This window comes from Gavia stellata, chromosome 5, assembly GCF_030936135.1.
Source record: "Gavia stellata isolate bGavSte3 chromosome 5, bGavSte3.hap2, whole genome shotgun sequence".
NCBI lineage: Eukaryota > Metazoa > Chordata > Aves > Gaviiformes > Gaviidae > Gavia > Gavia stellata.
The window spans coordinates 29727182-29741034 of NC_082598.1; the positions used below are offsets into that span (position 1 = coordinate 29727182).

The 13853-nt window shown below is 35.2% G+C and overlaps 1 protein-coding gene across 1 annotated transcript in view; it reads right to left on the bottom strand.

The window, feature by feature from the left end:
• The window catches only part of FRYL (FRY like transcription coactivator), a 161541-nt gene that overhangs the window by 59287 nt on the left and 88401 nt on the right, over positions 1 to 13853 (bottom strand). The window contains exons 12-25 of the mRNA XM_059818101.1: positions 13617 to 13720; positions 12873 to 12981; positions 11809 to 11895; positions 10970 to 11141; positions 10125 to 10257; positions 9771 to 9878; positions 8238 to 8475; positions 7408 to 7593; positions 7224 to 7310; positions 6182 to 6450; positions 5573 to 5768; positions 4555 to 4679; positions 1691 to 1748; positions 607 to 698 (exon numbers count right to left, since the gene is read on the bottom strand). Coding sequence (XP_059674084.1) covers positions 607 to 698; positions 1691 to 1748; positions 4555 to 4679; positions 5573 to 5768; positions 6182 to 6450; positions 7224 to 7310; positions 7408 to 7593; positions 8238 to 8475; positions 9771 to 9878; positions 10125 to 10257; positions 10970 to 11141; positions 11809 to 11895; positions 12873 to 12981; positions 13617 to 13720 — 1964 coding nt within the window. The remainder of the gene's footprint in view (positions 1 to 606; positions 699 to 1690; positions 1749 to 4554; positions 4680 to 5572; positions 5769 to 6181; positions 6451 to 7223; positions 7311 to 7407; positions 7594 to 8237; positions 8476 to 9770; positions 9879 to 10124; positions 10258 to 10969; positions 11142 to 11808; positions 11896 to 12872; positions 12982 to 13616; positions 13721 to 13853) is intronic.

Sequence of the window (13853 nt, forward strand, 5' to 3'; positions counted from 1 at the left end):
AAGTATCATTGTCTAACAGAATGGGAGGAGCTAGCCTAACCATCTCCTAGCCTGTTTGCTCTTATACGATCCCACCTACATAGAAAAAAATTTGTAAGAAACTTGAAAAACATATGCCAGAATTTTAAGTCTTCTTTCAAAGTGTCCCTACACAAGTAGGGTAAACTGAGAAAAAAACCCAACCCAGTTAACACTCTGCCTCCCTCAAAAAGGTCCAATATTAATGAGCAGTAGCCTTCTCGGCACAGGACTGGCTGACTAGCATCAGGACTCCAGGTGAGAAAGAATTTCAGACTGATTATAGAATACTTGTAACTTGCGTTTTCTGATTCACATAACTGGTGCCATGTTGGAACACGCACAAACAAAAAGGAACACGACACGCTGCCTGTTCAAAGCAATGTCCCAGGGAATAGTATCATTTTAAATAAAACGCAGACCATTGTGACAAAAGGCATGGGGGAGGGAGGGATTAGAAAGCCAGCAAAATTCCAAGTTTTATGAAATCATGTCTATCTATTATTGCATGCTTGTTATACTGGGTCATAGGAATACAGAGACAATTCAGAAGCATAAACAACATCATCTCATCAGTGCTGCCCCTACCTGTGACTAATGACACCAGCATCTGCCAACAGTTCAAATATTCGTACTAGTTGTACTCGTAAAATATCTCGACGCCTGCGCCGTTTCATGTTCTACTCAACAGAGGAAATACAGTATTAAATGAAGCAGAGAAAAACAAAGTATAAAACCAGCGTAGCATATAAAAGCATTATTAAATTTGTACTACAACTGGCATCAATTATCAGAGGTGCCAACCTGTTGAGTTACCAAAATGGCTAGCAATTTTAACAAACCAGACAGTGAATAAAATTCTTCCCTGTTGCAACTCCAAGATATATTAGGTTTGCTATTACATGTATTATCAAAATTATATGTTTTTTATCAGTCTCCTGTCGCAAAGTGCAACATATAAAATGATGAACTGAAGTACAAATGCCAATCTTTCCACATATTTGCATGCAAGCCTGACAAAACACTATAGCCCAGTAACAATTTGAAACAGAAGTGATGTTCCTTTCCATCATCTGTACTTAATTACAAATTTTTTTATAAACAAGAATATGACAGTTACCGTAAAAATACTGAGTAATCATCTCTCAGTTTGTGTTTGCAGAGATTATTTCTATGAATACCTACTGAGGCTTCTAAACGTGGCTGTAAAACATGATCTCCATCAGAAAATTTTTAGTCATAGCACTCAGTCAGATGAGCTTACAGCCTTTTTCACTTAAAAAAAATAAACAGTTGGTAAACAGTAGAACTCAATTCTGTGTCTTAGGTCCTACTAATTGTGGGCATGTTACTGATGACACAACAAAGTAACAACTGTGTAAAACTATGCTTATGTAAAAGGAATTAAAAGAATGTGGAAAAGGTTACAGTAATTTTTTCATCATTCGAAGCCTCTTTGGTACAAGAATAATAGAGCTCAAAACCAAACACAAAGCTCTTCTAATGTAAACACCTCACAATCATTTAAAAAACTAACATCTCACCTTTTCATCTGGTATACTGGCAGTTTTTAGGTGCAGAAATTAAAGAACATAATTAACATTTCTTTACTACCATTTGTGAGAAGACAGTTAAAACTGTGTACTGAATATAGTGGAAAATATCTAATTACCTCTGGCCTTCTTTCAAGTGCTTCCTTAATTATAGGATGTAATTCTTCTATTAGTTCCCTGAATTAAAATAAAAGAATTAAAAGGATAAAAACAACCATTAAATTAAAATCTCAACTGAAAGATGTTTCACAGCAACTAGTACTATAATATAACTTAAAACACCCTCAGGTTTTCCTTCTTCACCTGTAGCTTTCTGAAATAAATCAGCATTTAAAATAGATGTTTCCTAGAAAGGTATTTTCCTAATTGAAAGACAGACTACCAAATGGATGTCTCAATAATTACCACTAAATTTGCATTCACCAAGTATTATGGTGCACTGCTGTCACAGATTATTTTCATATTCAGGGTTGAACAAAGTCTTACGTTGCAAATAGATACTCTTAGGAAAAAAAAAATGTTGGCAGCTTATCATACAATGCTCTTTCAGTTGTCATGATGCATTTAGTTGTTAATAAAGATTGTTTAAGGCCAATAACGCTACGCTGACAGAAGTCAGACTAGTCTCTATGAAAACTGAAGAGCAACATGCTTGGATGCTGTGGTTACATTCCCTATTTGTTCTGATGCTGCACAGTCTTTATTACTCCTCAGTTCCTTCTGCCAAACTGAGACTCTTATGACTCCAAAAAGGGGGCAAGGAAAGGGGAAGGAGATCAGTAGTATGGATCTATGCAGACAAAATACTAAGGGAAAAACATACTGGTTTTACTTTAATATTTGATAACATAGTAATTACCGCCTCTATTTTAGATTTGTTGGAGTGTGACACATTTTTCTACTTCCTGTGCTATTGTAATTCAGGCATATCAAAAGCATAAACCACTTCAAGTTTTCATAGTAAATGACTGACTCCTCTGCTACATCGTTCAAAGGTCCTCCTTCAGAGAATGGGTCCAGGTGATCAGGAAGCTGCAGAAACTTTTGCGGTGCACTTGATTACAAGCATTGTTAGGGATTGTTTTGTATTTTCTTTCAAATGTAGAAAACACAGAAAAGAATTTGGAAGAAGCTTTATTTTGTGCTAAAACACAAAGGGTCAGCTTCCAATGGAGAGCAAGAGACACCTAGACAAGTCCATGTGATTAGTAACAGAAAACAAAAGAGAAAAAGAATATTCTAGCAAGTTTAAGTGGACTGCATATACATATAACCTATAATGAAAAAAGTTCCCAAGTAAAACATACCAAGTGTGGAGGAACAGTGCTTAAAAAACCAAAATCAAAACAACAAATCAGTGGAGAGCTGCAATGGTGAAGGATGGGCTACAGTTAGCATCTGGTGTGAGTATGCACATTGGACAGAGGAAAAAAGCTAGTCATCAGAAACAAAACATGTAATTCAGAACAAAAATCAGAAGACTGATGAGAATCAGATATATGTTTTCTTAAGTTTGCTGAATGAATTGTTTCTAATTTAGACAACAAGGACTTCTGATTAAATCCTTTCTGAAAGCATTTTCTAGACTTGTAGAGCACAATTACAATTTAAACTGTTCAGTAGATCTTCAGGGTCATGGGACAAAGTCTTATTTTACTCCTGGTAGGAAAGCAAAGTCAGATATGATATATAATTAGAAGATTATCAAAGGAGTAAGAGAGAATACTATAACTGAGGACTTCGTATTACAGTTTCAAATACATCTTTGGCTCCTCATCTGCCATAATACGGGACACAAGTGATTGGAGGGAAGAAGCATCTCATTCAAAACCAAGAGTGTTAGCGATCCCTGGTTTCTTCTGCAGAAGCAGAGTTGGTTGCTATAGCATGGTACAACTTCATAACTCTCCATTATATGAGGCTGGCTGCTGTCAGAGAACATCTGATGCTGAGCACTGGCCTTCCCAGGAAGTTTTCTTCCCTTCAGATGTTCTCCCTCTTCATCCATCCTCCATAAAGAGAGAGTTGTCAGTTGAGGACAGTGGCATAGACATGCATTTTAAAACTCATGGCTTCCTGGCATAGAGCTGCCTTTTCACCTCGGTGGATTTGTACTACACATTGACAGTACAGTATGTTAGGATCTGAAGAAAAGTAAATTTCAGTTGAGGTAGGAATGCCATGATGGCTAGATAGACCATTTGCAATTCAACATTTATATAACAGACTTGTCACAATAGGGTAAGCAGAAGTTTTGGATTATGAGCTGAATCCAAAAATGTTGAACATGATGTATGAAGTTAAATTGACAGAACAAGTGACTTGGCACAGATTTAATTCTGCTACAATAGATCACAGTTACCAGCACCCAAACTAATCCACATGGACTTGTCATCGGTACAATGTATGAGAAAGGTGTATTAGTTATGAAGTTACAGGAAGTTTACTCAGAAAAAAAAAAAAACAGAAAATGGGGGAGAGGATGTGCCACAAATTTCAGAAGCTTCAGCACTAATCAGAAAACAGTTGTAACTGGTATTTTTTTTCCGCTTGATCAAAAAAATCTCTTTTTAGAATACAGTTATGAATCTCCTACACAAAAAGAGCTCAGAAACGTATGTTTGTTGGCAATACCAATAAGGAGAGTTTAGTAACTTACAAACATGATTAAAATTAACATTTCAAATGTTAATAGCCACACAGCCTGTTCTTTCATGTAAGGGCAGCCTTTAATATCAATAAAAGGCAGTTGTTTATTGTTTCCACTAACTTACTTATCTTTATGCAGACATGACTTCTACACAGAATTATTTCAACCTCTAATAATCTGTATCACACCACTAAATGCTAGAAAAGAAAATGATAATCAGTTTTCACAGCTTTTTTAAAATTCTTGAAAGAAAAAGCAAACCTTTTTTTCTGAGTTCTGATTCCCCAGCTTTGTAATCAATTAGCATAAAAACAGATGAAACACAACAGTTACCTAAAAGCTCCTGGGTTGGTCCTGCCAAGTCCCAGCACAAGGGATTCTGTAATTTCCATGCTCTCAGAGCGCATCATTGGAACTATGTGCTTAAACAGGGAGGAAGGGGATGGAATGCCAATGATCTAAGAAGAAAACCAGAATAAACCAGAAAGAAGTAGTTACCAAACAATCAGGCGGTGTGACATTAAAACATCTGCTGTAATTTTACAGTCTTCTCACACTGATCCATGACTTAAAATGATAAAAATGAAATTTTTGATCTTTGACATGGAAAAAGACTTTCCGAAATAGTAAAGCAGTATTAGCTACTTCTCCATTCCTTGTATAATTGAATTTTCATTGTCAGGTGACAATGATAAACAGATGCTTTGCATGTTTAGTGTATCTGCCCTCCTTAGGGTAAGGAAGCAGACTTCTGGTGTCCAACTCCTTAGACTCCATAGCAGCTCTGAAAGAGAACAAAGCTTTCAGTCTACAGTTTCTCAGATTTAGGGAAAAAAAAAAAACACAAAACCAAAAAAACAACCCCCCAAAAAAAAAAACCCAACCAAAAACGTTCTGCAGGTGATGTGAAGCAAGGCAGACAGAAAACGGTCTGTGGTTGGGAAAAATATAACAAGGTACATCATGCCTGAATAGGTCACTGCTTCAGTTACTGAAATGAGATGCTATTTGCTCAAAATTGCAGAAGTCTATTGACAGCAAAAAAAGTCCTTAATGGTAAACAAAACATTTCCTCGTTACCACTAGATAAGACTTTGACATTGGGTTAATGTTGTCATGACACAATTAGATTTTGTGCTAAAAAACATAAGCAGAAAAGCCTCTACAGCACAGATTGGGAGAAGTGAGCAGAAAAATTATCCTAAACAAATGAAACATAGATGTATACTAAAACATCTTTTCAGACAAACTACACAAGTTTCTAAGAATCTTGATAGTTATTATAAGCCTCAGGTGTTTCTACTTCCAATAACATGTAGACTTATTTACAGTAAGCATTAGAAGAACCTACTCTTGAATCAATGCTATAACCACTGTCAGGAGTAGACGCCAGCGTCTCAGGAGGGGAACATCTCACAGAGCCTGTGGAGGTGGAGGAGTTTGAGGAAGATGCTGCACTGCAGCAAAGAATCAGGTAGTTTCTCCAGAGCCCAATATAGGAGTCACTGCTTGTAGTAGTATTCACTTTCTTTGCGTTGATAGGGCTGCTATTAAAAAAAAAAAAAGCTCATTATAGTAAATAAAGCTTACCAGGTTTCCCTTTGTTTTTCTACTGAATTTATTTTTCAGTTATGTATATGCCATTGCTTCCAAAATTGTTAACACAGTAAACTCTAAATAAATTATTCAGAATAGATCTGTACATCAATAATGTATGCTTTTATAGTCAAATCTGTTGAATACAATATGGCCGAAGGCATGAATTAATTATTCTTTACAGCAGATAACTTTTTTTCAGATAGAACTGCTTTAATTTTTTTATATAAAGCTGAATTAAATCCACAGAAAATATTAACAGTGCATATGTCCCCTCACTGAAACATAATGACATTACAATGATAATAAATCTTGACAGAATACTCAATATAATATATTGTATTTACCTAGGAAATTAACTTACTTTATATCCACTTGTGGAGACAGCAGCTGGAGTCTGGTATAAGCAAACGTCCAAGCATAGCTTACAGCTGTTGGGCAGTGTTTTGGAAGATTTTCCTGTTTCATAAAACTTGAGAGGCTTATAATCCATGGATCTTGGCCTTGAGTCACATGTGCAAATATCCATATATGTGATGGACTGACCACATCAAACTGGTGGCTGATTGGGGAGGAATTCCAGTCAGCCAGAGTCTGTAAATCTATTGAACTGGGACAGTACAGTAAAGTAGTCTGTGGGCATAAAAAAAGGGAACAAGGCAATATTTAATATCCGTGTATATTAAATAACAATCTCTTCATTGTTAAATATCTAATAAAGAATCAGTGTCAAAACCACATTTGGAATAGAGAGAACACATTACTTGATTTATGGGGTTTTTTTAACAGAGGTTCCTAATGTAGACAGTTATATAAACATGCTGTTTGGGAAGGAACTGGATATTAGGAAATAGTAAATTCTAGGAAAAGGCCCTTTCAGTCATGATGATTTAATTCTTTCAAAAGATTCCAGACTCTAAAAGCCTTACTACTGAATTCTAACTAGACCAAAAATCAGAAGAGCTTCTCCTTGATACTTAAGAGTTAATGATAAACATATAAATATGGAATTCAGTTGTTATTCATTGATAGTTATTATAACTTTCATCATGGATAAAGGACACTGTATTGCTCAGAAAAAGGCAGTGGTCTTTGCTTCAAACAAATTGTGATCTATGAGCAAGATGAGAAAAAACAGATGTAGATATAGCTGTCTGTGTGTATATGGAAGTCATAATGACACGCTATTGATCAGCTTCCAATGGTAGTGTCAGCCTCACAACATTCCTCAAGTTTTTTGGCTGGTTGGTTGGGTTTGGTTGGTTGTTTTTTTTTAAGGTGATAAATTGTTGATAAAGTTAGCATGAACATAGTGTCACTATCATTTAAAATATATACAATTTATTTGGGACAGTTTTGCAGGATTACCTTATCTTACATCCAACTTAACATAAAAACTCTCCTACCTGGTCAGCCCCAGTGAGATGTATGAAACTCTCCAGGATAGTAGCACTTAGTCTGTCCATTACATCTATAGCCAACTCGTCATCACTCTACAAAAGACAAAACGCAAAGCATAAAAAGCTCAAAGAAAGTAAAGAGAAAAGCAGTTTCATTAGGCAGTCACAAAAATGAGTCATCGACTCTTACCTTAGAAATATCTAAAAGTGTGAACAAGGCTCTTATTTCTCTGAGAATGCTGACAGCTAATCTCCTGGTGGCAGGCCTTGTGCTGCAAAGGATGACCAAAGCAAAGCCTTCCACCACGTGAAATACACTGGAATAAAGGGTCCTCTCCAGAGGAAGGGTATGGGCAGCCCCATTGGATACACCACGCTAAGAAAAAGATCACAGAAGTTAAGCAAATTAAGAAAAAAGTAAACACAACCAAGCTATAGTTCCATTATTGGTGACGGCAGAATTAATCATACGGTATTTAGATCTTGTTTGGTTACTAGTCAAATTTTGCATTATGAAAACAGCATAATATCAGCTACTTTGTTTTTTTAGTATCTCTCTGAATTCAGTCCAAAGAAAGATCACAAGAAAGTCTTTCTTATTTCACTTTCTCACGAGAACGATGCAGTGAGGGCAAAATTTAAAATAAGTAAGTAATACTCTTACGTATAGGATTGTATAAAATTAAATTATTTGAATCCTTTCTGTTTGTTAGTAAAAAACATTGCTTTTTTTTTAGTTCTGTTAAACCATGGCTACTTAATATCTTTCCAGTTACACATGATGACTTTTGATGTAAGCAAAAATGTGGCCATGAATTAGTGTTTAGGGAATACTTAAAAATATTTAAGTATTTTTTTGGCAAAAATGCTAATTTAAAATAATAGGTCTAAAAACCTTCAAGCACTGTAAGAAAAGTAAGCTGAATTTTTATTACTTAACAAAACCAATAAAGCCTACTAATAAAATTATATGTAGATTCAAACCACATTTTAACATCAAAGGACCTTATTTAGAAATACCTGAGAATCTTGGTTTTTAATGTGCATTTGGGCTGCTTGTTTCCACTGATTTATGAGCTGCACTAACATTTTTACTGCATTGTCAAGAAGCGTTGGGTGGACATCAGTCACTTCACGCACAATAAAATATACAAATCCTGAAAGAACATCTTCTCGCCAATCTGGAAAATCAAGCATTAATGCTTGGAGAGTATTGAAAGCCAAGGCACGAAGTTCTTCATCCATATGAATTGTCAGCCTGTTTAGAAAAAACACCGGCATCATCACCCTACATTGGCAGTTTGGTGTTAACTCTTCCTTCTTTACTGTACAATGCAGAACACAGATGCATTTTCTGCACTGAATACATCTGAAACTGGCTACTAACAGAAGGTGCTACTACTACAGCAAACTAATGTAAGACTTCACAAAACTCAGCATAAACAAATAATTTTCAAGATAGATGGTCAAGTCTTTCATATAGGCATATCTTTGCATGCATCTGAGCAACCACCTTAGAGCTCAGTAGGCAGCCACCCTGTGATGTACAGGTTGTTTTCTTCAAATTAAAATTGAAAATAACAGACTATTTTTGCAGATAAAGCAGCTTTACTTTGGATCTGAGAAAAAAAATCATCAAAAACATATTTGCAAATAGACTTAAAAATATGTCTCAGTCTGCTATGATAGAAACTTATCCAGTACTGTATTATTATTTAAAACTTTTTGTCTTTTGTGCCATTTTTGTCATTAAAGAAAAAGTGTTAGTCTCTCACGTTATTACTAATTTTTATATATATGTATCTCAACACATTATATGCAAATGAATTTATAATTTCAAAGTTAAAAGCTCTCCTGTATTCCTGCACCAAGACCATTCTTGTATTAAAACCAAGGGGGGGGAGGGGAGGGGGGGGGCGGGGAAAGAAGGTTTATCACTCAATATGTAAAGACTGTCTGCATGTACCACAACTACATAGTCTCACTGGATGCTCAGTTTACCCACCTGCAAACACCTGGTTGTCCAGTTGTCTCAACTACTTATCAGTACTGATAAGGCACATTCAATTTAAATTGAGATAAGAGATGGAAGAATATGGGTAGTGTTGGATCAAAAAAACGGAAAAAGGAAGCAGGATTAGTAGACAACATGAAAGAAGTTTCCCCTAAGTGCCTGCCTCATTTTGGTAATGTCAAACCAGAATGCCTTTATGGTAATTTACAGTATTAGCAACAGGAAGAAAAGAAAAGAAAAAAAGAAAAAAGGAAAAAAGGATAATCGTAGTAACAAAAAGATAAGACAAGTTCAAAAAACAAAGCAACAGAAATAAATTCCTACTTTTCAAAAAAATTCTCTCTAAAAGTACGAGTAAAATCTTCAGGATAAATTTACCTCCTGCTACGCTGGCCAGTAACACTTGACCAACTGCAGAAGGTAGGAAGGAATAGGAAGAATGGATTCTGTACGCAGTGGATTCACACTACACCGTGCACTGACACACACAGCATTTAAAAAGGAACATCCCACTAAGAGCAGAATTTCATTTCCCTTACCTTGCAAGCAATTCAATGAGGTCAGTCCTGCTCATGCCATCTGGAATCAGCCTTGGGATAGCAGCAATACAAGTTCTGAACAAATCTATCTTAGGTTTTCTCTCACCCCTACAAAAACAGTTTATAACCAACAAAACAGGAAAATCTACTTCAGTGCACCACAAATATTTTCAATTTCATGTCAAAACTAAGGAGCTAACAAAATTTTTTATCATTAATTAATGAAATTAGCATTCATTAAATAGTCAAGTAAAAAGCCAACAATTGTAATGCATTAATGATGGCATCTGCAACATTACAGCATAAAAATATGACGTAACTGTGACAGTGAAAATATTGCAATCCAGTACATACGTAATCATGTCTTCAGGTTCTTTATTGGACATCTGCACACTAGTCATGCACATGGGCCTTCCAACTTCTTTGTCCAAATGCCTAAGAATGCTATCCAGTGCTTTTCTGACTTGAGGGTAGTATATGGACATTCCTGAAAAGCCAAAGAGTTCTGATCACCTCGTTCATTTGTTCTCATTTAATTTTCACATTTTTATTAAAATATTTGCCACTTATTCAGCATAGGACAAATTCCTTCTTGCACAAAAGGTGACATGAGACACACACTTTCAGTGTCAAAAAAAATGGATGTTACATGAGGAGCAGTAGGAGGTATTATATGAAAATAGAAGTTTCTTTTAGAGAGAACATAAACAAGGAAGCAACCATTAGTTGCTTTTCTGTTTTCTCAATTCCAAGCATTTTAGTTCTAGTTTAATTTTTACACATTGGAACAGTCCTTTAGAGATGACTACCTCATCCACAGAAGATCAATAAAGCACAGGGATCAAAATTGTCTTACTCCACTTCAGCTGTGGGACATTTGGGACATTCTAGAGTAACATCAAGGGAACAAAATTGCCATGCTATTTACCACACTAATTGCACTCAGGCTTCTTTGTGCTAATTTGGCAGTGCAAAACACTTAAAAAAAAGCCATGGATTTGGTCTCAGACACCAGAAGGTCAATATGGTCTAGCAGTCCTCTCTAAAGAATCAAAGCAAGTTAAAACAGACTATCATTAGATTCTCACTAACATTTAAAATAAATACAGAAATAAAATTACACAAATGTACTGCTTGAGAATAATTGAGAACACATATGCACATATTGGAATGTCAACTTACAAAAGAATACAACATACCTATAACTTTTGCTTCCTCATCTGTCAGCGTTTTATTAAGAAAAATTTTCTTCACACGCAGAGTATTTCCTGAGGGAAGAACAACTCCTGTTGTTGGCATTGGTGGTTCACCATCTTTCTGCTGCAAGCTATCTGCTATGACAAGGAAGACTCTGAGGCCGATATTCATCCTCTTCAATAGCAATAAGGGGAAGAAAAAGGAAAGAGAAAACAGAAGAAGTTATAACATTAGAAGTAACACAGATGAGGCAAAACACAAACTGAATTTTTCCTCTTTTCATCAGACAGCAGTATGGTTCCAAGAGGACAGGCTTTATTTAAATGTTACATATTAGGGTAATGAAAGTAACAAGAATAAAGTTTAAGCCTTCAGTGCCTCCCCACAACTCTGATTCCAGTTAACTGACTTGGGACGGGCTAATATACCAAATATTTTATAGTACAGAGCACTAAAGGACTTAATATGAATCTTGAGAATGACATACTGAAGACAGACATTGCTTAAACATCTCATTTGTTAGACTGGGTCTTGAACCATAAGAGCTAGGTATGACTTCCCTGAAAAAACGCTTTACAGTTATACTGTAACAAAAAATTCACACATACTTATTGAAATTATTGTTGAAATTAGTCTGAACTGTAGTACTGCTGCTAGCTTACTCACTGGAAATGAAACAGCAATTGTACACAACTACAACTACTTCTTTAGTTTTAGCAGAACACCCCTTCAGATATTCATTCATTTGCTTTCATCCTGGCTCAAAAATAGTTAACCACTTCCCCCAAAAAATTCCCCAATGCCCTGTTCTCACTGCATGCAAGTAATGAGTTTTTTTTACCTCTGGATTAATAGTGAAGGTTTTAGGTGATTTTCCAACACTAAGAAGATCAAATATTATTTCTTTCATTGCAAAATCCAAACGTTCCTATAAAAGAAAATAGATTGATATGATCATCTCTTTTCTGTTAATATGCATAGTTTAATTTCTTGGCTTTGCACAGGTGCTGGGTATGTCTTAAAAGTTTAAAAAAATAAAAAAGTTTTAAAAGTATTCCTTTTTTCCTATTTATTCTTTTAACTTAATGTTCTTTTTTAAATATAGTACAATTCAACACAGCTTATCCTCTGATATGGTTGAACCATTTCTCCTGAAAAAATTTCCAGACAATTCTGCTCAGGTCAAACACATTTCTACAAATGAGCTGAACTGTTTTAGGTAACTAAAAATTAGTGATAAAAACAGGAGCCCTAGGAAACAAATATAAACAATTAAGGGTTGTGTGTCTTGCCTCATCCCTGTATGACCACAAGCAAATCATTTTCGAAGCTGAAGCACAGACAAGCTATCTGAAGACAGGAAAACATGTCTCTAATCTATAAGGTTATAGATAAATGAGAGTTTATCTTCTGAGATCATACCCTGCATTTTGATACTAGGACAACAGAAGCACCTAAAATAATATAAATCATAATGCAATACTAACTACACACTACTGCATGCATTGCATATTTTTTCTGTCTACAGAGGCTAGTCTCCAGGCTAAATACACACGGCTATTACTGTTCGAATGCTTTGTCCCTTGTAAAACTATTATAAAGGAATATACTAATTATGTAAGTGTATTTTTAATATTTATACACACACAAAACAGTGCAATACAAATGTAAATATTAATCATCATAATGTTCATATACAGCAGCCACTGAAGTTTAAGTAGAATAATTTTGCCACTAGTACAAACAGAATAAGTAATTTTATTTGTTATACCTATATCTTGAACAGAATTTCCCCAAATAAGACCATTACTTCAGTGCAAATATTTCCAAAACTAACCTTAAATTTACATTTCTTCCAAATAATGTTCATCCTATTCCTATAGCTCTACCCAAACGTATTCTTACCTGAGCAATGAACTGAATAATCTTCACAAATATATTCAGAGGTGTGTCTCGTGGGACCACACTACGTGATCCTTTTGGAAAAAGTGCTGATACAATGCTCATGAGACGGCTACAAGAATTTAGAAACAAAAAGAAATTAAAAAAACTTTACAAAATAACTTTTTATAATAGCATAGATGTTGCAGATCAAATCTGGAAAAGGGAGGGGACTACTAAATAATACAGAAGCATATGACAGGTAGGACCACCTACAGAAAGTACAGCCTTCTGCTGTCACAGGCAACAGTATCATGGGCTCATTTATAAAGTGACCAAGATCCTGCTTTAAACTAGTTAGTAAGAGTCAGGAGGAGGGGCAAAATCTGAATGACTATTCCAAATTCTCATGATGCTAATTTATAAAGAAAACCTTTTCATTTCCAGCCTATACTTAGTGATGGCCACTTCATACCCTATTTGTTCTGGTACCATTAGTGCCTTTTAACTTTAATAAATTTCCTGCTTCTTATCTCTCCACTCTCTTCTATCCCTGCATATCCCTGCAAAGACAATCATAGACTTAATTCTTTCTCCTTGTCTAAGTAATCAAGTTCATTTGGTTTTCTCTATTAAGATGAAATCTTTGTTCCCCTGTTTACTCAACTAGACTGTCCCTGAGCTGGCTTCAAGATCTCTTCTGATATCACTAGGGGGAAAAAAACCCCACCGATCAATAGTTTAAAATCCTTTGCATAATGAACTTACCTTTGAGTTACAGTGTTGCTTTCACATTTTATTCTAATAACATAAACCCACAACAACCTATACAAAGATTCCAGTGCAACTCGGGACATTTTAGGATCTTTATTCTGTAAAATAAATGAAAAATACAGTTACTGTTGCCTGTGAGATATCTGAAAATTCTATTATTACTCTTTTGACTTTTGAGAATATTTTCAAATTTTTTTAACAGTGAAAACTAGTATCTTTAACACTGACTAA